Below are 25,314 nucleotides of genomic sequence, written 5' to 3' on the forward strand. Positions count from 1 at the left end.
CGGTCTACCTCGCCAAGATATATATTACGATAGGACCCTACCAAGGAAATTGACGACCACAATGGCCGCCAGGACTCTTCGGATGAAGATCGTTCACTTGACCAGTCAACTGGGAGGCTGCCGATGGGGACGAGGACCTGGGTCCAAACTGCGCTCTGGCACCGTCTGGACTCTCCGCGTGCCTCGTGCCAGCGTGCACGCCGCTTCCACGCTGATGTCGGCGGTGCTATGTTAAACATGGCGTCGAACAAAGCTGCCAACGAAACCATCTCATTTCAGCGCTATCCTTTCATCTTACTTATTATAGTATAGCCAAGGAGCGTACTCACCGCAGGACCACCGTCTCCTTCTTTCGCTCTCTTTTCCCCCTATCCTCCTCTCTCGCTCTCTCTAGTTTTCTTTTCTCCTCTCCACCCCTCGCAGCGGCACCATAATATTGGCCAGGTTCGAATAGCTTCTAGAAGGTTCGAGACACTTATCGTTTGGCTCGAGTCGGGGGCCTCTTTTTGCTCGGGGCGCATTTTTACGTAATTTTACTCACGAGACTGGTCAACTCCTCGACTGTTGTCTAGCGCAGACCAAAAAATTGCATTCGTACACATACGGTCCGATATACCAGTTGGGATCGTTAAATCGCTACGACCGGATGCGCGGTGCTCGTATCGATCCTTTTTTCTTTTTTTCTACAAATTTTTTTCTTTCAAGAAGAAAAAACGTTTATCGGAAATTCTCATTTCCTCCCGGCAGCGACGAGCAACACTCGCGGCCGATTTAAGCGCTGCACTTTGTCCCGCGCTTATCGCGACACGGAAAGCCAATTCTAACGTGAGCTAATAGCGAAGGAAGTTGGGTGCGATAGTACGAGTTCCGGCGAACGGTAGAGCGAGCCCCGAACTCCACGTCAACCTCCGCACACACGCTAGGACAGACCTGTACAGTCAATGACACCCATCCATTATTGTATACACATAGTCGAATATACACACGAGGACGAGCGGCCATATTGGCAAGAAGCTTCGGAGGATTGGCGGAGGCTACCTGTCAATGGAGAATGTTAATGTTGAGGAACGCACGTTACAATAAGCCCAACTGACGTCACTGTCGTCAGGGGGTGACTGGGAGGTGGCTGGGGATGCTAGTCCAGATGTGGGCTAGCAGATACATCGAGGAATGCGCCGCGCTGGCAAAGTCTGCGACAGCGACCGGAACGCGATTCGATTGTCAAGGATGAACCAGAGATGGCGCCACGTGTCAGCTAGTTGAGAACGGGTTAAATACTAATTTTCTGAATTTTCATTAAAAATTTTCTCCTCCGTCATCACTTCGTACACCTAAACGCACATGGACCGTAGATCCTCGTAGCTGCATGACTCGTACGCCCGACGCTCTTATCGCTCGCTACTCTCGATTCTCAGCCTAGTAGGTTAGGTAGCCGTGAAGCTACCTATAGGCAGGGGGCGATACTACTCGCTCATAATTACAGCAGTCGCGTCGGTACGGTACGTCACATCCTCTTCATTGCTCGTAAACGCTCCTGTCCGTGTGCACGAGGTTACGACTAGGAAGCATGGGTCAAAATTAATTTACAAAAAAATTTCCAAAATAATAATTTTTTTTTCCATAAAGTATCTTGGTCCGAACTCGAAGATTTTTTTTTTAAGTTGGCACCGCTCCAAATAAAATCCTTAAAGTACACAGACCAAGCACTGTAAGACAGCCATATCTAGCAATCGGCAATGGCCAGCCACCAGTATGGACATGGAGACTCATTATTCCGGGAAGCATGATCGCCAGGATAAACATCTTCCATTTGCCTGTGCACTTTATAATCGCTCGGGTGCGCGCGGCCGCGTCGCGTACAGGGACGACGTGGCTTCTGAGAACTGGACTCGCGAGACCTTCTCTCTAAGCTAGTGACATTCCACGCCGATACTTTTCTCGTATCGTCTTTCGTCTCCGGCCGGCCGTGCGTGCCTCGCGAATACAACAGACCTGGGTAGAGAGACGGGGGGGAACGAGCAAGATCAGTTTTCGTTATCAATAGGACCTACTGCACATCAGTCGAGTGGATTGGGTATGGTCTAGCGGGATGAAACGAGGTCCGGTAGAAGGATAGAAGAATCTGAGGGTATTATCAATGATCTTCGGGAAGTGCGTGTAGACACTAGACCGAGAGAGACAGAGAGATTGGCAGCGAGGGTAGAGCAAGCGAGAGGGTGGTAAGTAAAATACAAGAGAAGAGCAAACCTCTGACGCACGGGGGTCTCTCTCGCAGCAGCAGCAGCAGCCGATGCAGCAATGCAAGGAATGCGACGGCATTACGCATGCGTACCGCGTACCTTACTCGGAACGGACGGACAGTCGGAGCCGTTATGTCTCTCGGCTGTGGCCTCACGATCGTCTCCTCTATATATTCCTGCCATCGCGAACCTGGAGACCCTTCCGTCGGGCTCCTCTTCCTTCTTGACCCAGCCGGGTCTTTCGCGCAAAGGGAGAAGCCCCCGTTCGCAACGGGGTCCGATAGGACGAAACTTGAGCAGAGTCCTAAGCGCGGCTTTACGACGGCTCGATTAGCCACCGTAGTATGGTCGAAGCTCGAGTTTCGTGTGGCGCGTAGTACTTATGGCAAGGCCGGCTGCTGACCCCGTGTATTTGCAGTTTTCCACTCACCTACGGTAATCGGGAATTAATGTCATTTTACGCGGAGCTCCGTATATCCCGGGTACTCTTCTGGTTTACGGGGCATGGACGGAAGAAACGTATGACGAGTGGGAATGAATTTTTGGGAATTGTGAAAAAAAAATTTTTTTAATTTTCAAAACGGGGCAGACGCCTCCTGGGTCGCAGGAAAGGAAGGAAGGAAGGAAGGCGACCAGGCAGTGAGGCAGGCAGCTAGCCAGTCAGGCAGGCAGGAGTCTTGTACTCGCGGAGGATCAGGTGGAAGTGGTGGCCAAGAAGGAAGGAGGAAGGAGGAACGTTAAGGAATGCATGGGAACGAGGCGCAAGCGGGCCGACCGCGATTTGCCGGTCCCGCATTCCTCCAACGCCAAGGCAAGCTCCGAGTCCCGAGGCCACCGGCAACGGCTAACGCCATAAAACCATAAGATCAACCCTGCATACCCTGTACTCTACGTATCCTACACCGCGCACCCCCTGGACTCGACTTTCGTTTAAGATACCCTTCGTTGCTTTTTTCTTTGAAAATTGACTTTGCCATTCTTTTTCTTTTTTTACTCAACTACAGAGACCTCATTCCAGGGTGGATTTCATTCTGGCTCCGATATATCACCAATGGGACTCCGAGACCCCGTCTATCGATTTCCCATTTGCATAAGTCACTTTCCGATACTTTCTAGCGACTGTGTACGTGTAGTACGTTCGAGAGTCCACGAGTGTGCTCAACTTCGTTGGCTCCTAAGTGTATGTCTATTAACTTCATTCCATTCGTTAGTAACCAATGCTTAGTTCCCTAGTGAGCTACGAACTTTATAACGTATGTACTGTATATACGCCGTGTGTACAGACGTATCAAGACTGACGACCAATGTCCAATCGCCGGCTGGGCGATTTTTATTTGCCGGGAGAAATCTTCGGTTTTTGACTCGAGACGGCTCGACGCCCCTGTCAATTTACAAGGTGTTATTGCCGCTTCTGAGATCTGCGGTCGGCCACCGCTCTCCTCTCTCTCTTTCTTCTCGACTCCAGAGCCCATTTCCTTCCAGCTACCTGGAAAACCAACGTGTATTTTCTTTCTTCGACTTACCACAAGTGTTTTCATGGGATTCATGGAATTTCTTTTTTCTAAGGAAAAAAAATAAAAATAAAAATATATGCCTCTCCAAAGTCAGGATCAGCAGGAGATTCATCAAGCGTGAGAATACCTCGGTACTTGGGCGCTATGCTAAAGTACGCGTTTTTTCTGTAAAATTAGATAAATTGGCAAATTGGCGAATCGCCGAAAGTGCTAACTACCCGTCCGATACTTTCTCCCGGATCCTAACTCGTGACTATGCCCATACCTCCTACTCTCAATTTCTTCCTCCTGACACTCTTGACTCTCCGCTCTCCGTAAGGACGGCTCCCAGTCAGGTTCATGTCTGCCCACTTCTAAACGGTGTTCTCGAGCGGACGTCGTTAACGCTCGATTTCACAATGGCCTCCGAGCGGGACACGAGGTACCACCTCAAAGTGGCCCAAAAACCACCCACAATGTTAGCTCCGAGCACCGGGGGCCAGAGTTCCGCGCCTCTGGTGAGAGAAACTCGAGGCACACGACTGATAGTAAAATAGAAGGAGCAAGCTCAGCTGAACAATTGAATGATGTTGGTGCAAACCGAAGTGGGGGGTACCCAAAAGGTACCCAGCAGAATGGAAGTCATGGACTAAGTGGTAGGGAGCCTGAGGGAAAGGAGGATGGCCAGTGAGAAAAGGCATAATTCTTAGAACCCTGATGACCTCCCCCGGTACCCGATGCAATCGGCGAGCAGCCGGGGACACCGAGTTAACTGTACATCCGCTTATGTACCGACCCGCCGGCGGAATGCGACGCCACGAAGTGCCACGGCATCTCGTGCGATGCCATCCGATGCTATTCCATGACATACCGCGCCGTGCGACGTGTGATCACGTCATTCATTCACCTGCCAGGTGAACCTCCTCTTCCATCTCCTCCACCTCTTCCTCATGCCGGGACCCATGCGTTCGCCTCCTGGTAGCCTAGCCTCCACGTCGCGTCCATGGCTGCTGGTGTTCCCGAAGAATTCCGTCATTCCTCATCAGATCCGATGAACCTGGGTTCATTCATTGACTACGCCCACGAGTCGACCCAGGTCCGATCACCTTGTACAGGGATCAAGGTACCCGGACTAAAGGAACACCAAGTAAAAGCAACGTATCTTTCGTTTTCAGAAACCTGGCCATCGGCATTGGCATACAGAACTTCCCGGAGGGCCTGGCCGTTGCGTTGCCCCTGCAAGCCGCAGGGTTCAGCACCTTCAAGAGTTTCTGGTACGGGCAACTTTCGGGGATGGTGGAACCCATAGCTGGGGTCATTGGCGCTGCTGGGGTGTCCCTTGCTGCACCTGCCCTGCCCTACGCCCTTTCCTTCGCTGCTGGTGCGATGATCTACGTCGTTATCGATGACATCATACCCGAAGCTCATCAGAGGTAGACGTCATTGCTGCTAAGGATCAGTGTTAGGATCATCACTGTGCATGAGGATTTGGGTCTTGCCCTGATCAGTCCCCTGGTCCATGGTGGACGTGGCTCCTCTGCTACGGGGGGAGATTGGGTTTTGGGTATTTGCCATGGAATTCAAAATGAGGAAAGCATGTGTCTCTAGATCTAGAAATGATTTTGTAACCGTGGCTTGATAGCTGGTTTATGTACGTAGACGCACACATTGGCTACGTGTGTTTCCACAGGCCCTCACGTACCTCACTAGCTGACTGCCTCACTGGCTCATAGCTCATACTCGACTCGTGCACGTAGCGGCATGACTCTGCGATAGGAGTTCAGTCAACCCCGAGAACTAGTCCGTTTGAAAGAGCTAGGTAGATGAGAGACGAGGGGGAGAGAGGGAGAGAGAGAGAGAGAGAGAGAGAGAGAGAGAGAGAGAGAGAGAGAGAGAGAGAGAGCAAACTAGCACCTCTCGTTACCTCTCTCATTCTCTAACAAAACTAGAGCTACCTCGTGCTAGAGAGTCTAGCGCCGTGCGGTCTCTCATTCCTCTCTGAAGTCTTCTTGTGTCTATTGAGAGAATCCAAAAGGAGAATTTATGGGTTTTCGAATTCACAATGTAGAATATGGATTCTGGCCAAAGCATGAAATATATTTGTGCAAGAAACGTTGTTGCGAAGACTTGTTAACGTACGAAGAGGAGGAAGGATGAACGGATGGATGTGTTTGTGAAAAAAAAAGGATAATGGAAAAAAAGAAGAAGAGGGTCAAGTCTGCGAGGAGGAATGAGGCCACAGCGGCTCGTTCCTTTAACTGGTTCCGGTTTTAGTATATTTTTCTCTCTTTCTCTATCTCTCTCTCACTCCCTTGTATTCTTAAACCAGCGTCTGCTTCCAGCGACCCGTTGCACTTGCACCCGTTTCCGTCTCACGTTTCACCCTCCGAGCCCATTCAAAATGAATTAGAATGCCGCGGTATCCTCGGAATCGTAAGGGCCAACGTGGCTTTTCCCACCGGTACAATAGCTTTTTATTTGGAGCTCCCTTACTTCCCTGGTTCCTCCGGGGGTCGTTCGCATTTCCTACCGGATAACTCGTTCCCCGAGCCAATAGCCAGTACACGTTGAGCCTTTGGATTTCTGGTGGCGAAAGGAGACAATTGTTTGACTAAAGAGGTAAAAGGTCCTGGGATCGTTTTCTTTCTTTTTTTTTTTTTTTTTTTTTTTTTTTTTTTTTTTTTTAATTTTTTTTTCCTTTTTTTTTTTTTTTTTTTTTTTTTTTTCGTCATACTTTTTCGATTTTTCACAACACAATGTCGAAAGCGTATGTAGACTGTACGTTCGTGCGCGTAGGGATCTACAATGTCCATGGAGTGTTCGCGGACCTGCGTCCTTATCGCGAGACCAAGGAACCGCAAACGGAGAACCAGGAGCCACGAACCGAAAACTAACCGGGCACCTCCAGTGCCGTAACTAGTTAGCGGGGAACGGACGTGGCGAATTTTTTCCCAGGCCCCGAGCCAAGCCAACCGTCATTGTCATTATAATTGGCTTCATTGTATTTCGCATGCGATCCAGCCCGACTCTCCTCGAGCGAGGAAGTCGGAGACGTGAATCCTGAGATACTCCAGCGCCGTGCGCTCCCTCGGGACCCCATCGGGAAAAACACAAAAGTGAAAATAGATCCCTCTTCCAGGAAACGGTTGCCTGGCAAACTCACCAAGAGTATCGACCAAAGGCATGGGAGATAGCAAAAGATTCTTTTTTTTTCTTCTTCCAACCATGTGGACCTCCTTCCCATCATCCCCTTGTGATCCCGTGATCCTTCCTATCGGGCAGTCCTTCCAACTGATTGCGACTGCCTCGTGGACCCAGCATCCCATACACCTAAAGGACCCGGTACCCACGGCATCTATGGACTGTCTTCCTGGAACGAGAATACCAGGAACTCGGAGATACAAGGAGGATTTTCGAAACTCGAGCGATCCACTGGCTCAGTGAGATCTCGCACGTTGACTCCATTTCTTGGAAGGTTTAGACCCAAAAATCCTTAGGACAAGGATCCTCTGCCGCTCAGGAATTCTTTCATAGAAACGCTGCAGCTTCCCTTGAGGGTGCCTGGCTACGGGATGTCGATCCCTGAAAATCTGATCGTGCTGAAAGCTGAATTGGGTGTCTTTAAATAATAATGATAATTTTGAACGTCTAATGGCGCAAATCAGGCAGGGCTAGGTGGGCACGTACATTTAGCTGGGCTATGATTGATGTGGCAGAACAGCTACCGAAACACAACAGTGGGTTTCGCGCGGGGCTGAAAATGACGGTTGTGTGTAATTTGAAAAATCAACAACCCGTGACGTGCGAATAAGTGCGATATACATAGGTGGTGGTAACGACAGTTGCTTAATTGGCCCACAGGAACCCTTTCATTCTGCACCGTACCCCCATCTCCATTGTCAGCTCTGGCTCTGAGGTAGCGAACCCATTGCTGAGGTTGCAGAGTTAGGCCTAGAGTGTTCCTTATACTCTAGCATTACTGGTATGACTTGTTACTCTGATGATTAACCAGACTTACTTTGATTCTCAGTGGAAATGGAAAACTAGCCAGCTGGGGCGCCGTTCTTGGATTCCTCGTGATGATGTCCCTCGACGTTGGACTCGCTTAAGCTGCCTAAGCGCTGCCAACTGCTGGTAGCTGAAAAGTCATTGCCAGCTGCCAATCTCGTCTTTGCGTTCAATCCGGTGAGACATTTCCATTCGGCAGGACGATTTCAGTATTTTCTACAGTCGTCGGTCCTACAAGATTTTTGGCAAACTTGCCAATCCCTATTTTTAAGGTTCCTTAATAATTAGTAAACACGTCTGATATCCCGTTGACGGATCAGTAATATTGTATTAGGATTATTAATAAGAAAAGTCTATAAAGACAGAAGAAGGATGAAACGACCGGATCGATGCCTCATGAGTTAGCATCTAATCTATTAAATAGGCTATTGGTTATCGTTAAGATGTGCATCGTCGAGGCAATACGTATATACAGGGTGGCACCAGGTGCTGGTTGTCAGATAGTTCAATTCAAGTAACTGAAGTTACGATTAAGGACACTTTCATTAATTGACGACGATCCAATCAAAATCCATGAGTAGCTCCTTTATTGGTTAACGGACTTATTGGACTTGTCAGCTGGTTATTGGAGGCCGACCGTACTAGGTTTATGCGGATAAATTATTCTAGGGGGAAAAAAAGGAAAATTAATATATTGATTTTATGCGAATAATTAAGGATATATCATTTAGCCAGGAGATGCTTCCTTTGTAACGTCTGACTTGACGTACTAGAACCTATTGTTAACGTTTAGACGTGCGTTTAGATTATTTTGACAGACTTTCAAAATTGACCTAAAAACTTTTTAGTGGCCCGGGAACAATTCCAAAGACATATCCCGATTGTATATAGCGATGGTATTTATATATGACATGTACATATACATATATATGTAATTATGTATTATTAATATGTCAAAAAAAAAGCGTTTTGTGGATAACCTATCAGTTATCACTGCGCATTTATTTAGAAGAAAAATTATTATTGCTACTAGATTTATTATGCACTTGCATTAATTAATTGCGTCAATTGACTAGCGGTATGTATAATTCTAAATACATAATTCATTACTTGCGAAGGCACTTGCGAAAGGGAAAAAAAAGATTGTTGATTAAGCATTCGAGTATTTGTAAAATATCGATGGAATTATTAAGCGTGTCTCTTGTTATTATCTCGACGATGCATAATAAAAGTGCAAAATGTTCTACATAAGAAATATATTTTCGATACGAGCTACTACAGAGTGCTATGTACTATAACGTGATAGCAATACGGATATAATTATGTGCGTAGGTAAATATAGCATACAAATTGAAAGCGGGATAAATTTTAACGTAATATGATTCCCGGTAGATCCAAGAGACAGTAGGAATAAAATTCAGTGAAATTCAATTTGGGATTTCGTTTTGGATTTCTTATGGATCTCCACGACGGATATGTGAATCTGACCTGGGATCGATTGGTTTATTTATTATTAATCAAGTTTAATGTTTATAATTAACTCGGTCACAAATTAATTGTCACAAGAGAAGCATTTGCCTTCATTTTGTTACTTCTATGTATTATATGTAAGAACGATCCTCCTGTCATGTTTACAATGTACCTTTTGCTACCAGCCAACAACTATTATGTATAGTCAATAGATATTCCTACAGTGACAACTCCTACGTGATGTACTTACGATTTGTCAATAGACTATATTATTTATGGGCTGATAAATAACGCTCTCTGTAATTAAAAATTGCAGATTGCGACGGCGTAATTTTCTATGCGAAACAATGACATTGTTATAGCTCAAAATAAAGGTGCTCTCACGCCCATCGTACAGATTACAAGATTATTGACAAACAATTATTATGAATTATTGGAATTTTGTGAACCAGGCTATCCCCGCAACCCGAAGAATCCCATCTGCTTTGTTAACCCTGAAAATGCTTATTGTCATATTCAAAAAATTAAATTTCGCCACAAACCATTCCTCAAGGAGTGCACGTGGACTCCGTGAAAAAGGTATTTGTCAAAAAGCAACACAGATGTCAGCACAGTCGCCCGAGCAACCCCGTAGTCGTCGCAGCCGTCGTGGCACAGCATGAATGGAAAAACAGCCAAGGGTCGAATAGTCGTGGAGTGCTAGACGGAACGGTTGGAGAAAAAGATGAAGAAGGATGCCGATTGTGGGATCAAGCTTAAAACATGAAGAGTAAGCGAGACAGAGCGAATGACAAAGGAGGAAAAGACAGTCTGCGCAGTCGCCACGTTGCACGCTGAAGCGAGTAACGAGTGCAAGAGAGTGAGAGAGAGAGGGCGAACGATCGAGGGTAAAGGAGGGAGAAGGACGTCGGGCTGTTTCAGGGGAGTGGAGTAGCGTCGTAGTGCGGTAATCGGTCTCTCTGGTTCTCTGGCGAAGTAAAGTTAAGGGCTGCCAGCAGGGTGGGGGGTGCATAGGAAAGCGCAGAGTGAACGAACCGTTGCGCCTGCAGCAGTCTTCCGATGTACTTCGCGTTGTTCGCTCACACGTGTCTGGCTGCGTTGCACTCGTTGCACTCGTTGCACTGGCTGCCTCTACGTGTCTACCGTCTCTTGTGTTCTTATCGATATACGTCACTGTACACTCTCCAGTATATATGTAGATACGTTAAGTTGTACGTGCACACGGTACGAATTCAAGACCTATCGCGGAGTTTCTATGCCGAGCGACAGCTACTGCTCTTCTGGATACGTTGCAGCAGACAGGACTCTTTGGGATTTTGACGTCCTCACGGAATATCGAGGACCGTTGGGAATGGAGTTTTATACGAGAGTTTTCGCTTCCTCGCAACCCTCCTTGTGGACGGAGCTTTAAGGCACAGCGCACTCTGGAGGATAGTTTCCTGTGACTCGTGGTTCGCACTAGCGTTGCGACACTTTGATATAGTTACGTTTTGTACCTAACCTAGTCGTCTTTGACTCGTGTTGGAAAATACGAATACACGATTCGCACGTGTGCGGGGTGCTGGCGAGTAGAGTCCCTTGATACCTTTTTCCTTCTTCAACCGTCGCATTTACTGCCATCTTTGGACTCCTGCGCTCCTTACGGCTATCACGTAATCTTTACCTCCGTTCTCGTGCAGCAATCCTCAAGTATCCCTTAATGTAATTTGCAATAATTTTTCATCGGTACTCGGTACAGTTGTGATTTTGAAGTTGGGCAATTTTTTATCTTCCATTATCAGCTCGTCCGACACTCGTGAAAATTTCGTGGCAACATTTTAAACCACCCTGATTGTAAGCGCGCAAAGTGACAGGCAACGAACTTCCGACAAAGAAATGATCAACGACCTCAAACGAGAACCGGAAGTCGTAGGAAGCGGCCAATTGAACGGGAGGAAAGGCTTGCAAACTTCTGCCAATGCTGCGTTACAAAGGACTGGTCCGTATGTAAAATGAATTTTAGAAAATTAGACGAGTGTTCTCAGGGGCGTACACCCCAATTCCAATTCCTTTTGAATATTTCTCCACGTCCGGTTCTCAGACGCATATTTATATCTATATCGAAAAACGAGACTCAGAGCCTCGTGCTACTTGGACGCACTTCCGTCCAGTGAAGAAATACGATAAGAAAGAACATTTTGGAGAATAAGGTTCCAGTCGACGTCCTTCCGATGCGCTCTGGAATGCGGCATGCCGCAGAAGAAGAAGAAGAGGGAGGGAGGAAACGGTGGCGGCGGTGGAGAAGGAATGAAGTTAAGAGGGGCCTTTTCTTCCCGCAGCTCTCTCGAGTGAGTAACTACCTGACATAACCTTTTTGTTCTCGTTGCTTATCAACAGGGAGATTTTTTAAAACCATTTCGCCCTGGGCCTCGCTATTCCCGTGATCCTCCACGAGGCTTTTCTATCGCCCGTCGTAAAGGCCTGGTAGGATGATCCACAGGATGATCAGGAAAAGCAAAGTGAATCTAATAAATCATATACGAATATCCGACGTCAGAGTCTAAATAATGTAAAATAAAGTCTCGAGGAATTCGTACTCGTACCCGTTGCACGATCTGATCCAATCCTCGTGCTCTGGCTCCTCTGGCTACACGGAACCAACTCCCTCTTGCTCTCTCGCTGGCGTTAAGGAATTTCCTCCTCCGAGTGTCGGTCCAAGCGCTTCGGCAAAAAGGCCACGGACTATTTTAACGCTCGCAAAGCAATTATTTAAAGGACCTGGCGCCGTTAGGAAAGCCGACGGCCGCGCTTGATCGCCACGACAAGAAACGACGATCGACGCCCGCACGAATCGCTTCGTCGCGGCGCCAGCGCCGCTTTGGAATTCGAGTATTCTTTCATGGAATTCCTGGGAATGGGATTTCCCTCCTTTCGTTCCCTTACGCTTCTCGCCAGCTTCTATTACGTCTCGCTGCTATGCCAACGCACCGGAACTCCTTTCATCGGTTTCCGCGAAACCGGCCAGATATTAGTCGCGGTACGATTTACTTTTTCGAATTGTACAATCGACAGAAATTTCATCTCGGGGCACTTTCTTCTCTCACGAAATTTTTACTCGATGGAATGCGATTGGGTCGGCATCCACGTGGCCCTTTCACGTCTCCGTCTCTTTTGCTCTCTCTTCGTCTCCCCTTTTTTTCTCTCTCTCTTAAACCCCACAAAATTCCTCCTTATCGCCCTCTTCAACTGTTCACTATTTTTTCTTCTATCCCCTTCTCCATCCATTCAACCTATACAGAACCGAAATATTTTGACGTTCACGACCAATCGCGATGGGTATGCTCGATTTTTCCTAATTGAAGTAAAGAAAGTAAAATTTTGGAACGAAAAAAAAAATCAATTCTTGGAATATCTTTTCAGATATAGAAAAAAAAAGTTGCCTGATCAAGATATTCCACGATCGTTGCACAGCCTACCTACTAAGGGTTGCCCGAGAGAGACACGTAATCTCGAATTGGCAGTGCAGCGCGCACGTGGTAGCAGACGCGTGTATTCGCCTAAGGCCTAAGGCTTTATATATATAGAAACGATCGTCGGCGGAACAGCACCGGAAGTCGTCGAGTTCCGGCCAGGCATTCGCGGGTCACCGCCCTTTCAAGTCGTAGACTAGACGAATGCACAGCCGTTTCGTGAACCTCCGGTCAAATTGAACGATCGACCCTCGCATACAAGATATTAAAATTTCGTGAAATTTTATCAAAAATCTATTTTAAAATACCATTTAACCGTCAACGATTTCTACGTTACCGACATTAATATGAAATATACCTATTGACGTACTACGGTAGTCGTACGTCGTGGGTAGATGCCGTGCATTGTTTTTACCAGTACCTCCCCCCCCCCCCCCCCCCCCCCCCCCCCCCCCCCCCTGCTAAAATACCTAACTTTATGAATGAAAGCACCAAGACCTTCGCCAGTAGCAAAGCAAGTAGTACTCGCGTTTACTCGGCCGTTCCAACGGAGGAAGGAAGTCGTCGGTGTAAAAGTATTGGCCCTTCCTCCACTAGCCGATCAATGCCTCGACTCCTATTACGATAGGACAGTAGATGCTCGGCAGGATGCCGCATTCGAGGAAGTGTAACTCCTCCGTCTGCCCGTCTACAGGGTGCCTCTAATCGCCTGGATGCATCATGTATAATTCATCGTTTAATTAGATATCCCTATCCCGGTATCCCCGTCTCGCTCGAACTCCCAGTATATATATATCTCTCTCTCTCTCGCACAGTCTCCATATACCCTTGCAATGGTCTCTTACCAGCTCAGGGTGAGAAACGGTCATTGAAATAATTCTATGTCCTTTTCTTACCTTATATTCACTTTTTTTTCTTCAAATTATCAAAATGATACTTCGTTAAATAAAATTTAATCGGCCACCTGGATAAACGTGCCTTTAATCGGGTTTTTTATCCTGCCCAATCCTACAGGTCGTTTCATTTCCGAAACGCGTCTTTTTGGTACGTCCGGGATTATTATTTTTGAAATTGCATCGTGGAATGTAATTTACAATTAAATGAGTGACGTCACTAATACCTTTTTTATCTTTGACCTTCCTTATGTTTCCTTTTGTCTTTATCGTCTCACCATCCTCAGGATGCTGTTTCTCCCGTTACCGCTACTGCTGCTCGTACTACCACTATACTGCTTCACTCTATTTCTATATCCATTTCTATTTTCTATTTTCATGCGCCGCCGGCGTCGCCGCGACCATTTTATTCGTCTGCGATATTTCGAGCTGGCTCCTACCGTACCACCATATCACCCTACTGTACTGATCTTGATTAACCCTTTTTTTTTTGAAATTTTTACTAGATCGACAGATTACATGGAATGGCTACTGGGAATAAACGTTATAGCGCAAAACCTTGAATTTTTGTGTTTCTCGTATTATGTTATACGTAATATGGATTTTCGTGAAATTCATTAAAAAAAAAAATTTCATTATTTACTGCGCTCGATCATCCGGTTAAGTTCGATCTGGTAATTAGCACGTGTTATAATGGCACAAATATTAAACGTATCTGGGTGGCACTTGGGTAACACGCGAAAATCACGTGTCTGGAGTCATACGAGCAAATCATAGTTAAAGTAAGCATATAAGCGTATATATCTATTTAAATGTATTGTTGACGCAGACTAGGCTAATTTATTGGATAAAAATGAAAAATATGTTTTTTCCTTTTCGATTGATTTTTCTAAAGTCATCCACGCGTTGTCCACTCGGTACCTACTTGTTCCGACTGTCTTTGGCATCTCTCGCTTTACCGTATTTCTCGTACTTTTTTACTCGGTTTTTCGCCCCTTTCCGAAAAGCCGATCCAGGCCGACCTGTCCTTATAGGTGCAAGGTACACCTTGCCGAATCGCTATTTCGGGGGGAAAAAACATATGGGCTTCATCCTGGCACCAGCAATGAGACCAGCCCCATATAGGTATACATACGTGCTCTCAATAATTCATGGGATTTTCATGGCCGGCAGATTCGTCTACCGACATTGACCTTTAGGCAAATTTTGTCGAATCTTGTTAACCTGCGAATAACTCAGCAGCCTTTTTTTCATCGACAATCTTATGCATCTATTCCGTCTATTCGTTCTTCCTTGGTTTCTCTGCTCGTGATAGGATCTGTGATAAGATTTTCGAATTGGGATTATTCGCGATGCTCGGGACGCTTAAAAAATTTCAAATTTTTTATCGCTGTCGCCCTGTTGTTTCTGGCGGAGCTGCGAGGGAGTCTGCGAGACTGCGGAGCATGGACCTTTTTTCGGGTATGGTCTTGAGTGAGATTTTCTTCTCAAATGTTGCGTGACGAATTTTCATAAAATTTTTTTATTTAGTTGCCACTTGATTTTGGGATTATGATTGTTTGGACTTTTTTTAAAATTCCCGCTAATTTTCATAGCTGGTTCATCGGGCGCTGTCAGTGACACGTTGCCGCATCGCCATGCGTACTGCGCAACAAGGTTTCGTCGTGGAATGGGAGCGTTTTGGAAAAAAAATTTTTTTACTTTTTTTGACGATCGTGTTATTTGGAATTTTTGGAACGATATGGTGTTTTAAAAATTTACATATTTTTTCCGAGTTCGAAATCAGCGATAAACGCGATTTTCTTGGGAAATATTGCAATGAAAATTACTTTTATGATTTATTATGACGGCGCTTGGTGGAAAGTTTATGATTTTTATAAGATTTACGAAAATTCTTGCAATTTAGGTGCTCGTTTGACCAGCAACGAATTCGGCCAATTCCGAAGGCCACGAGCGAATTGCGCATTAAGTTGACTGCACGGAAACACTCTCTGTTATGAAAAAATCACGAGACTAAGAAAAAGAATCGAAATTTTTTAATTATTCATGTTAAATTATATGAAATTCGTAGGCGAAGAGACGATGCCGACGTGGCCGACTTTTATGTGAGATATCAATTAGAAAGAGTTACATGAAAAAAACATTTAAGATTTATAAACGAGTAGGGGAACTTAAAAAATGAAAATCAATCAAAAATCACAACATTTCATTGCATTTAGCCGCACATTTGACCAGCCAGACATTTGACTATGCCGAAGGCCACCGACAAATTGCGTGTTACTTATCACCGATAGACGATCGCGATAAAGTCCGTAAAAGTTTAAAAAGTGGTATTTACCCGAAAGTAATAACAGTGAAAAAGCCTATAAAACACTGAAAATCTGCAAAAGAATCGTTCGGGTCGTGAAAAAAGGTGAAATCCAAGGTATGTATCTCGGATTGGAGGAGGTACGGCCATTTTGTTCGGGAACGTTTCGGCAGACAGCCATCAGAGCGCGCTGTGTTCCTTTTGCGAATCGCAAAAATATTTTTAGCATCTTTACCGCGTGCCACGTAAAAATCATACAAGTAATTACGTCTGGAACGTCCCTATATACGACAGCAACCCTCCACATAAAACGCCCTTAAGAATAAAGGATTTTCAGGCACAATCATTACGGCATATTCGCGCCGTAGGCATCTCCCTCGACGTCCCGACTCGGCGGCCGTTCTCCCGTAAGCGGCACCAAGTCGCGAAGGTGTAGAGAGGGGGTCCGCAAGCGAACGGCTCCTCGAACACTCAGTCCTCGTCCGCCAGCCGGCCGTCTCTGAAACGTAGCTGACAGTTTCCACCTTCTCGCTCGCGCGAAAGCCCCTTTTCTCCAAGTTACTAGTCCTCTCACTCACTCGTTCACTCAGTTGCTTTTTCACTCTCTCGCTCACCCACTCATTCCTTGCCTGTGTCACTGATTGGCTCTCCTACAAGGACCTTCTGCCATCCTTCGTCCTGGACTCGTGTCGCGTAAGGGTTGTTTCCCAAACAAGCTGCGTGAAAAAATTTAGCTCTGGCTCGTGTTCGTTTTACCAAAAAATTCTACATGAAGATTCGTTCGAGACTCAACGTACCAGCGGTCCTATTGGTTTCTTGAAATGGGATTATATTTTGGAAGTGAACGCGCGTTGGCAATCCAATGACTCGGGGATAATTCAACGATTCATAAACTGGAAGATTCGACGAGGATTCCTGCTCTGGGTTGAACAAAGGGACAATGCTGGGTAAGACATATTTGTACTTTTTATTTCTTGGCGATCGTCGGTTACTTTTAAAAACTGCCAACGGTCGTTCCATGAAAATTCCTCACTTGTTTTGTCTACCAGTTCTTTCCCTCGACCCTCTTTGTTCTTATTTTCTCCACTCCTAATCCTTTGTTGTCAAAAGTGTCTTTACCGAAGCTCGATCCTTTTTTCTACGAATTCCGAGAGACTCGTACAGTACGTGTCGTTCAGTGCGCATGCGCCCAGAGAACCCGGAATCGGAAGGCCTGCGATCCTCGGCTTCCGGCCAAGCGAGAGCTTGCTATTAATTCCAATTAAAATCCAGCCAATTATTACGTCCCCGAATACATCGCGACTAGTTTTCGTCTTATAGAAAATTCGAAATCCGTAACAATAACGTTCGCTTCTCCTTTTGACATCGGATTGGTCGCAGGTGTCGTGACTCGCGACAACCGCGCAACTTTCGTCGTAGCATCATTGAGGATTCGCAAGTATGGTGAAGACAACGTGAACGAAATCTCTTAATAGCTCGGCAAGAGCAAAGACCAAGACTTCTTGGCCCCAATATCATTGGCGTAGAAAGATTTTTTTATTTTCCACAAACGACATACGTTATATACGCCGTCAATGGTTTCTCCTTATCCTCTCGCGTTCTGCCTGCCTTCCGTTAGTCTTTGGCTGCCAAACTGACGCGACCGTCTTATCGCTTCACCGGATTAAACGGTCAATTCTTAAAACTGGCCGAAACACGTGGAACAGGAATTCTTGTTATGAAAATAAACTTATCTCAGTCCAAATCCCGCGTCTGATTTTTATTTTAAAAAATACGAAAATCCGCATCCAACGGGGTTGTAGATGTTTGAGGTTACCTCGGCTAACGAACCAAGGGTTAATGCACCGTGCAGCACATAGACACATGTACATGGACATTTCTACATACACGCGCGACGGACTCGAACGGTCGTTTGATCTTGCCAAATAGCGCAAATAAATCCGCGTATGTATATAATTAAATAGATAAAGACCATAAATTTGGGGAAGTTATATAAATGCGAAAAGTGCTTGGTAAGGCCCCTAAGTCTATTTCTGTATGCCGCCGGCATTCTAGCACAGTGGCTCCCAAATGCCTGACTCTCCCCTAAGCCATTGTCACAAAGCAGGGCTGCCACTTTGCCGTCCAAGTACAAAATGGAGGCGGCGCTTAAGCTCCGGTCTAACCGCAAACTACAAATCGTAAAAATGAAAACGTCTTTTAACGTCACGTCGAAAACATATAGGAATCAAGTTTACGCTCGTCTCTCGCGTTACGTAGCGTACGGCGGCTTAGGGACTCGCATACTCGAACCACCAGCTATCGCCATCGCCACTGGCAGCACCAGCAGCAGCGCGAGGTTTGCCTTCTCTTTATCAGCGAACCGTAACGGCTCGGAGGTACACGCCAATTTTTTCAAACCTTTTGCACATCGTCGGAGTTGAGAATCCCTGAGACCCCGACAGATTTCGGAACAGTCCTCGTGTCCGTGGTTATCATCGCTCGTGTGGCTGTTTGCCTTTTATCAATCTTACAAGCGATAATTTTTCTCGCCCTGTCTCTCCGCCTTCTCCGCCTCTCATTATACTCGTTCGGCTCCACGCGCCAAATTTGCCGCATACAATCGCGAGGATTCGCGAGTATCCCCTTCGCCCCCCCTCTTATCTCCGCCCGTTAACAGTTTCAACTTTGTAATTATCTTAATTACCGTGCGGAGAGGAAATTTTTTCTGTTTTTTTTTTTTTTCTTTCGCCTCTCTTTTTATTCCTCCGAGAATCTAACTCGCGCGAGGAGATACGAGCGTCTTTCAATGTTTTTGAGGTTAATCATCCGAAAGAAAGAGAAAAAGTCAATACTCCTCGTCCCCATCGGTGACGGTGAATAATTAGCGTGACACGTGGTGCCTCTCGATCCATCGGCGACGAAGTTCTTCGCAGTGTTTGACGTATACGAAAATACGGGCACGTGAGCCATCCATCTGTATTAAAAGAATTGGACTAGCGGCTGGTAATCTGGGTTAACGGGCTACGTACATTTTTACGGAAACCAACGGTCACCAAGTGGTGGCGCGCGGAACGACTTCCGGGCTTCTCCAGAAGGGGGACTCTGGCTTCTCGGGATTCTACGGGGATCGCGACGTTAGACCAACCGGAAGACCCATAAGGGGGCCGGATGAAGGTGCGAATCGATGAAAGAAAAATATTTCAATCCCGAAGATTCCTCGCCGCGTCAAAAGAGACGGCTGCAGCCACCGGAAGTTGGCCTTTTGGGTTATGGCGTTTGCCGAGGACTCTCTTGCGTGGCGCTAGGGCTTTCGGGCAGTCGAAACTTTCGCACCGGCAACTGGCAGCTTTCCAAATCAGACGAGCTCGGAAGGGTCTTCGTCGTTCCTGACGTCTCGCCTCCCCCTCCTTCCTCCTTCTCTGTCTATTTTCGTGAATTCTCGCAGCGGGATAGTCGGCGGCCGACGCTCACTTCCGGATATCGAGTTTTTTCCTCCCTCCCCTCGTCCGCTTTTAGCGAACTGGAACTCTCTGTCCTCTCGCCCCCCCTTCCCCTCCAATGATTTCCCCTCTACCTCCCCTCAATCCCGTACACGAATAACTTCCCCTCGGGATGCGCGCGCACCCACGAGCTACCGTCTCTAATCTTATCTCGCGGCCCGGCACAATAATTACCAACAGGTAAAGGGTATCATCGTTGCCGACTATCAATTATCGTTCGAGATGCCGCAGACCTTTAAAAATGGCCGAGCACCAAGGCTTGTCTTGCGTTACGTAATTGGATTCTGGCACGCTGTATAGTAAACACACGTTTCTCTTGAAACATTATGCTTTTCCTCTTTCCCGACGTCCCCCGGTATCCCAGACTACAACGCGCGTCCCCTAACCCGAATATAGGCGTTAATACTTTTGTAAAAATGTTTAGCTTTATCCATTTCATCTATTTACGTTATTGCTAACATTATACACGATTGCCAAAAAGACCCGATCCTCCTGCTAGCGCTGTTAAATTCCTCACCGGAAGTCAATACCGGATACGGTAGGTGATCCTCGAGGGAAGCGCTGTCGCGGAATTTCTCGAACGCACGACTTAAATAGCACTGCGGCCTCCATCCAATAGACATTCCGGCTCGAGTCGAGTTCACATGCAACAGGTATTGGGAGTGACGTCACTATTGCAAGAGATATGCGCGCGCACACAGCGACAGTCTCGGCCGACGTGTCTCTCGTGCGCGCACGTGACTCTTGGCTATACGTATTCCTCCTTCGTTCTGCAGCAATTGTCGCGATGAGCCATCTTATATACATAGTATATATATACACAATACATAACACGCGCGTAGAACAGCTTCGGTAATAGACACACGTCGTATATCGAAACGCTGGTGAAAATTCTTTTTTTTTTTTTTTTCGGGAGCTCTGGTAAAATTACGACGCTACCGGAATATGAATATTTTGTTACTGGCATTCTTTTACTGCTGCATTTCTAATTGGGGTATAATGACGTCACTATTGCGAACCGTCCACGAAGACGGGCGTCGGTCTCATACGCTTGCTGTACAATTTATATGCATAGATGGTCACAAGCACTATATATATATATACACGGAGACATCTATCGGGCATGTTACGTATGACTTTGGAATGGGAGGCGAGCATGTTGGTTGCGGTTTAACACGAATCGATACCCGTTCGATCCGCGAGTGCTCGAATGTCCGACGCGACATGCGAATTTCATCGGGCAACGCATCGGAATGCATGCGTCATCGCAGTATCCGTGTACTAAGCGATTCTCATCTGATCATTTTTTTTCCTCTCCTGAATCATATTTTTGCATCGCTTCCTTCCTTCCTCGTACGGGCGTTTAATGCGAATCGAATGACGATGCCTGATTCCAGGATCCGATCGAAGGACGCGCGACGTACGACGGGGATGTTTTATTTTTACTGCATACTGACGGCGCGGAAAAAGGTTGTTTTTCATGGTGAAAAGTTTTTTTTTTTTTTTTTTTCCCCTCGAAGCTTAACGACATTTCGGTCTGTAGCAAATCCCAGACGTCCGTCATCCAATCTCCTCGTCTACTCCCGTCTTTTCATCTCTCCTATACGCTCTCCTATACCCATGTATCTCCCTCGCGTCTATTGCTATATCTATACGGTCTACGTCGGGCGTTGCGACGTCTTTCGTGCCGTCGTGTGGACGTCACGCGACAAGTATGTGCAGTCGCCGTTGTGACACGTATTATCGGGATTATGGGACACATCATGGACCAGGGACGGTGCGGTGGGCTCGGGCGAAGCGTCGCGACGCCCCACGACGGCGCCCGGTGAACCCGTGGGAAATCGACGTACATGAGAAATTTGGACGACCCGGTATATATTTTTTTTTTTTTTTTTTTTTATAAAAAAATGCATTGACGATTTTAGATGGGAACGAATATTGCGCAAATTTTGAAATACCTACGGAAGTAAAAAGGGCGTCGCTGGAGTCGCAAACGCGCTCGTCCACGTGTTCCAAGGGAGATACACGGTGACGCGTAGGACGTGTGGGATGCCGCTAAGGAAGGCCTTATATGGTGCAAAATATCTTCCTGGGATACTCCGGGTTCTTCCTCGTGGTACTTGAGACGTTCGTGAAGCCTAATGGAGATTAGCCCTGTTCTTTTTTTTCCCCGACAGCTCTCGTTCTTCGCGACTACGATTGGTCGTAATTTCGCGGGGCTCCTCCATTCGTCCGAATTCCTCGTCGCGTATTTCCGTGCTTCCCATTGGTCGAGCCTGCTGGCCCCCCTGGTGTTCGAGAACTCTCCTTGGGAGTAAATAAAAACGTTGAGAGTCACTGTGGAAGCTAGACGCCGGGTTGGCTCTTTAAACTTTAAAAGCCAGCCAGCCAATCGTCCGAGCCGCGCGGAGCGCAAAACTATTGACCCTAGGAGGCGACTGGCGTCGCGACGCACGGATCTCACCGATACTCAAATTTCATTTTCCCACTGGACATCAACGACGTCGAATGCCATCGTCGTGCCGTTCCTACGGTGCTCGATGGGCTGCGGCCCGTGGCTTTACGATTATGCAAAACAATTATCGTGGAATGCGGTCAGCTGTTTCCAGACGCACTGACGTCATCCATTATCGTGTATCTAGTAAGGAGTTCGCAATCGTGTGGTTCTTCACCGTTCAATTTTCATACCAGAACAACGTGCCAACTGTTAACCCACGATCGGTCGATAAGTCGTATCCACAGAAAATATGGTAAAACAATTAAATAAGGATTCTCCTTAAAGTTCCATCGAACCGTTAGTACCCCCGATCCCCGCTAGGCCTCCTACTTCAGTTTGCACAAAACAAATGCGTCACTCGATATACAATATTAGACTATCCTTGAGTATAATTGGCTTAGGTGGACTCTACCGGCAGAAGCTACGCCGTTTAGCGCGCGGCAGCCTTAAGGCCAATTTCCACGACGTAACCAGTCGCGTTTTCCTCGCCGTCCAACGAGGAAGTCCCTTATCACTGGACCAAACGATAACGAAACCAACCTACATGCATACATGCATATATCTTAAACGGGCCAAATTCTCTTAAAGAAAAACAACATTCATAATTACCAATCGACACTCGCGAAAATCGGCTGGGTTCACCTTGTTAACCCGCCTGGACGAATCCGCAGCGAGAAAGAAAGTCCCGGGCGGTTCGGCCGGTTTTGAAATCGGCTACGTTTCATTGTCTCGTTGCGACAGAATATTAGCGGAAATTTAGGTCGTGTCCCACAATACACCGCGCTGCTTCTGGCTGCGTATTTCTCTAGCTCAACCTCTCCCCGTCCCTCTCTCCCCCGCTTGCCCTCCCCGTCACTCCTATAGACCACCAGCACCCCTCTCCCTCGCCGCCTCTCATGCGCTCCCTCCGCAAACGAACGATACACCCGGGTAGGAGAGCCTCCTTGTGTGTCTCTACGAGAAAAGGAAGCTTCGAGCTGCGTAGTGACGCGTGTATGCCCTATTGTGAGTCTTATATATATCCCGTACGTAACGCCTGCTGGCTTTACACTTACACTGGCTACCAAGAGCATGTCGGCCGCTACAGGAGGCTACAGGAGGAGGGTACAGTCTCGAAAATGCCTCTAATAATGTGGTCTGGTACTGTCGTACCGACGAGGAGAGCGATAACGCTCGAGTATGGGCCAGCAGTGCCAGCGGTGCCGATTGGTGGTAGTGACACGAGGCTAGTAGTAGTAATAGTAGTAATAGTAGCAACAGTAGTAGTCGGACCGTGGTGGAAGCAGTGTGTTCGAGGTGGGCCTTTAAAAAATTAGCAAGGTTCGGTCCGCGCGTGGGTTCGTTCAACTTCGGCTGTCGCTCGCGCACACAACGGCAGCATCGTGCGCGAATACACCTACGACCACTACCGAGCTCGACCTAGCCAATCCCGAGGCACGTAGACGTAGCAGCGGGAACGGCATTGGCGCTCTCGTCTGAGATCCTCTCTTGGTCTCCTCTGTACTTACGCTCGCCGGTGGTTCCCCGCGCTCCTCTCACTCTGCCAGCTCCTCCTGCAGTTCCTTCTAGTGTCTCTCCCTGCTCTTGCGGTTCCTTAGGGTTGGCTACTTGGCGCTCGTTATCGTTCATTGAGAGACCCCCTTACCGTTACCAAGACTGACCTTTTCTAGTTGGTCGCTGCTACCATTGTCGGGGACCCGTTATCATTCCGGATGACGGATACGAGGAATTCTCGTGGAGACTCGCCAAAAGACCGACTGACGTGACGGAACCTATGACGGAGGATGATGGCTTGGCGGGGTTTTTTTTTGGTCTCTGCACGGCTCCGTCTATCTCTAGTTCTCTCTCTCTAGCACGTGGGTCAGAGGGAGACGGCTCTTCCGGTTCGCTAGACTGCACGGGCTTCCGGCTTTTACCTTCCTTCCCTTTCCGCGCTGACCCGGCCATCACTAACCCAGCCTCGCTTCTTCTCCTCCTGGGCTCCGATCGAGCCGCGATGTCGCTCGTTGAGAACCGAACGTGGGGACATATCTAGCCACGGTATAGCCATGCGACGCGAAGCACCGTGGGAACTCCTCCGAAGGCCAGTGGTGCTCAGCCGACCTCGCTCGACTCTGCGCCAGCCTTTGACCGGGCCTGCTTCTCCGTACTCCGTTGGCCCCTTGACTCATTGAACTCTTGGACTCTCCGGGACTCAGGCGCTCCGTACGTATCAGGCCCAGGATGTCACTGCGATAGGTCTCCGGCGAGTCCGACGTTGCTTCATCCAGTAGCCTCGTGCGATGCTGAACTATCTTCTTGCTGCACTCCTCTGGGTCCTCCTTGTCCTCGGATCCTTTGGCTCATTTTTCCCCCCCTTTTTTTCCTTTTTCCTTCTTTACAACCCTTGCGTGCACCTCCGCATTGCTTTATCGCCGATTAACTCAGAATGCACCATCACCGTGAATTTTTTACAGACGTTCCTCTATCTGCCTACCGATATCGGGTTGTGTGGGTATTTTACATACGTGACGTTACATAACGGCGTCGCGCAGCTCGTCTTCGTCTATCGTATCCTCTGCCGGTCGGCTCTCGGAATTCTCCGTGCAATAATTCTACCCGTATCGAATGGCCATGCGAGCACGTCTTGCCACGTGTATCGGGTCTGTCGTTCCTACAGGAAAGTCTATACGGAGCATCTGTACGACCAGAGCATTCAAATTACGTCAATTGTCCATCGAGTCCCGTTTTTCACGAGAACCACTATGCGATTTTAGTACCGGTCACCCGTTGCTGCAGCGGCAACCAGCATCTATATCCGCTCCTACCAAGACCTCCTCCACCTATTTACATCCGCATACGGCTCGTCCCGTCTCGCAGCGGACTGCGAGCCTCGTTCACGGAAGTCATTGTGCGGCCATCCGCACGTTCGCGCGCGCGCGCGCGGCTACGCCGAAACGAATTACGATCAACCGTTTTTTCCCTTCCTCCACTGGGAGTCCCGGATGTTCAGGTAGCAGCCAAAGCTCAGCGAACGCATGTCAATGGCATCCTTCGTGCGCGTATCGTTCGTAGCCACCTAGTTGCATGCTCTATAACCATACGTATGCAACTATCAATCTCTCTCTCTCTCTCTCTTTTCAAGCATCCTCTATTCCCTCCCTCTCTCTCTATCTCTCACACGCACCCACAGCTCCACAAAGACCGTCCCGCAACAGTGTGTCTGCCCGTCCCGTATTTATGTGTCTGCGGGCACCGGGGCTCGTTCCTGCGCCCGTGTGTACGAGATCTGTCTCTCTCTCTCTTTCTCTCTCCATTCAGGACTCACCATGAATGAACCACAGACTCCATTCCACCCATAGTACTTTTTCCCACACGACACCGAGAGCGTGCCGGTCCCGCGTTGCGCTGCTGCCCACCACAATGGCCTCGGCTCCTCAAGGCTTCCCTCCCAACGTGTTATCTCCTTCCGGTGCTTTTTCTGCATGAAGCTAC

At 47.6% G+C, this 25,314-nt stretch overlaps 1 protein-coding gene and 1 long non-coding RNA gene across 5 annotated transcripts in view; both read left to right on the forward strand.

Annotated features, from left to right (window-relative positions):
• LOC107264620 (zinc transporter ZIP11) overlaps positions 1-9,612 on the forward strand; it is a 19,229-nt gene extending 9,617 nt beyond the window's left edge. For both annotated transcript variants that reach the window (XM_015733063.2, XM_015733064.2), the window contains exons 5-6: positions 4,909-5,166; positions 7,764-9,612. In XM_015733063.2, the coding sequence (XP_015588549.1) occupies positions 4,909-5,166; positions 7,764-7,842 (337 nt within the window). In that variant the 3' untranslated portion in view covers positions 7,843-9,612. The remainder of the gene's footprint in view (positions 1-4,908; positions 5,167-7,763) is intronic.
• A 7,080-nt stretch (positions 9,613-16,692) lies between these two features.
• The window catches only part of LOC107264623, a 22,807-nt gene continuing 14,185 nt past the window's right edge, over positions 16,693-25,314 (forward strand). The window contains exon 1 of one of the 3 annotated variants that reach the window (XR_003058848.1): positions 16,693-16,808. This is a non-coding gene — a long non-coding RNA (uncharacterized LOC107264623). The remainder of the gene's footprint in view (positions 16,809-25,314) is intronic. The other 2 variants (XR_003058849.1, XR_001536996.2) reach the window with 2 other exon arrangements.

Source organism: Cephus cinctus, unplaced genomic scaffold, assembly GCF_000341935.2.
Source record: "Cephus cinctus unplaced genomic scaffold, Ccin1 Ccin1_scaffold0189, whole genome shotgun sequence".
In the NCBI taxonomy this organism is placed as follows: domain Eukaryota; kingdom Metazoa; phylum Arthropoda; class Insecta; order Hymenoptera; family Cephidae; genus Cephus; species Cephus cinctus.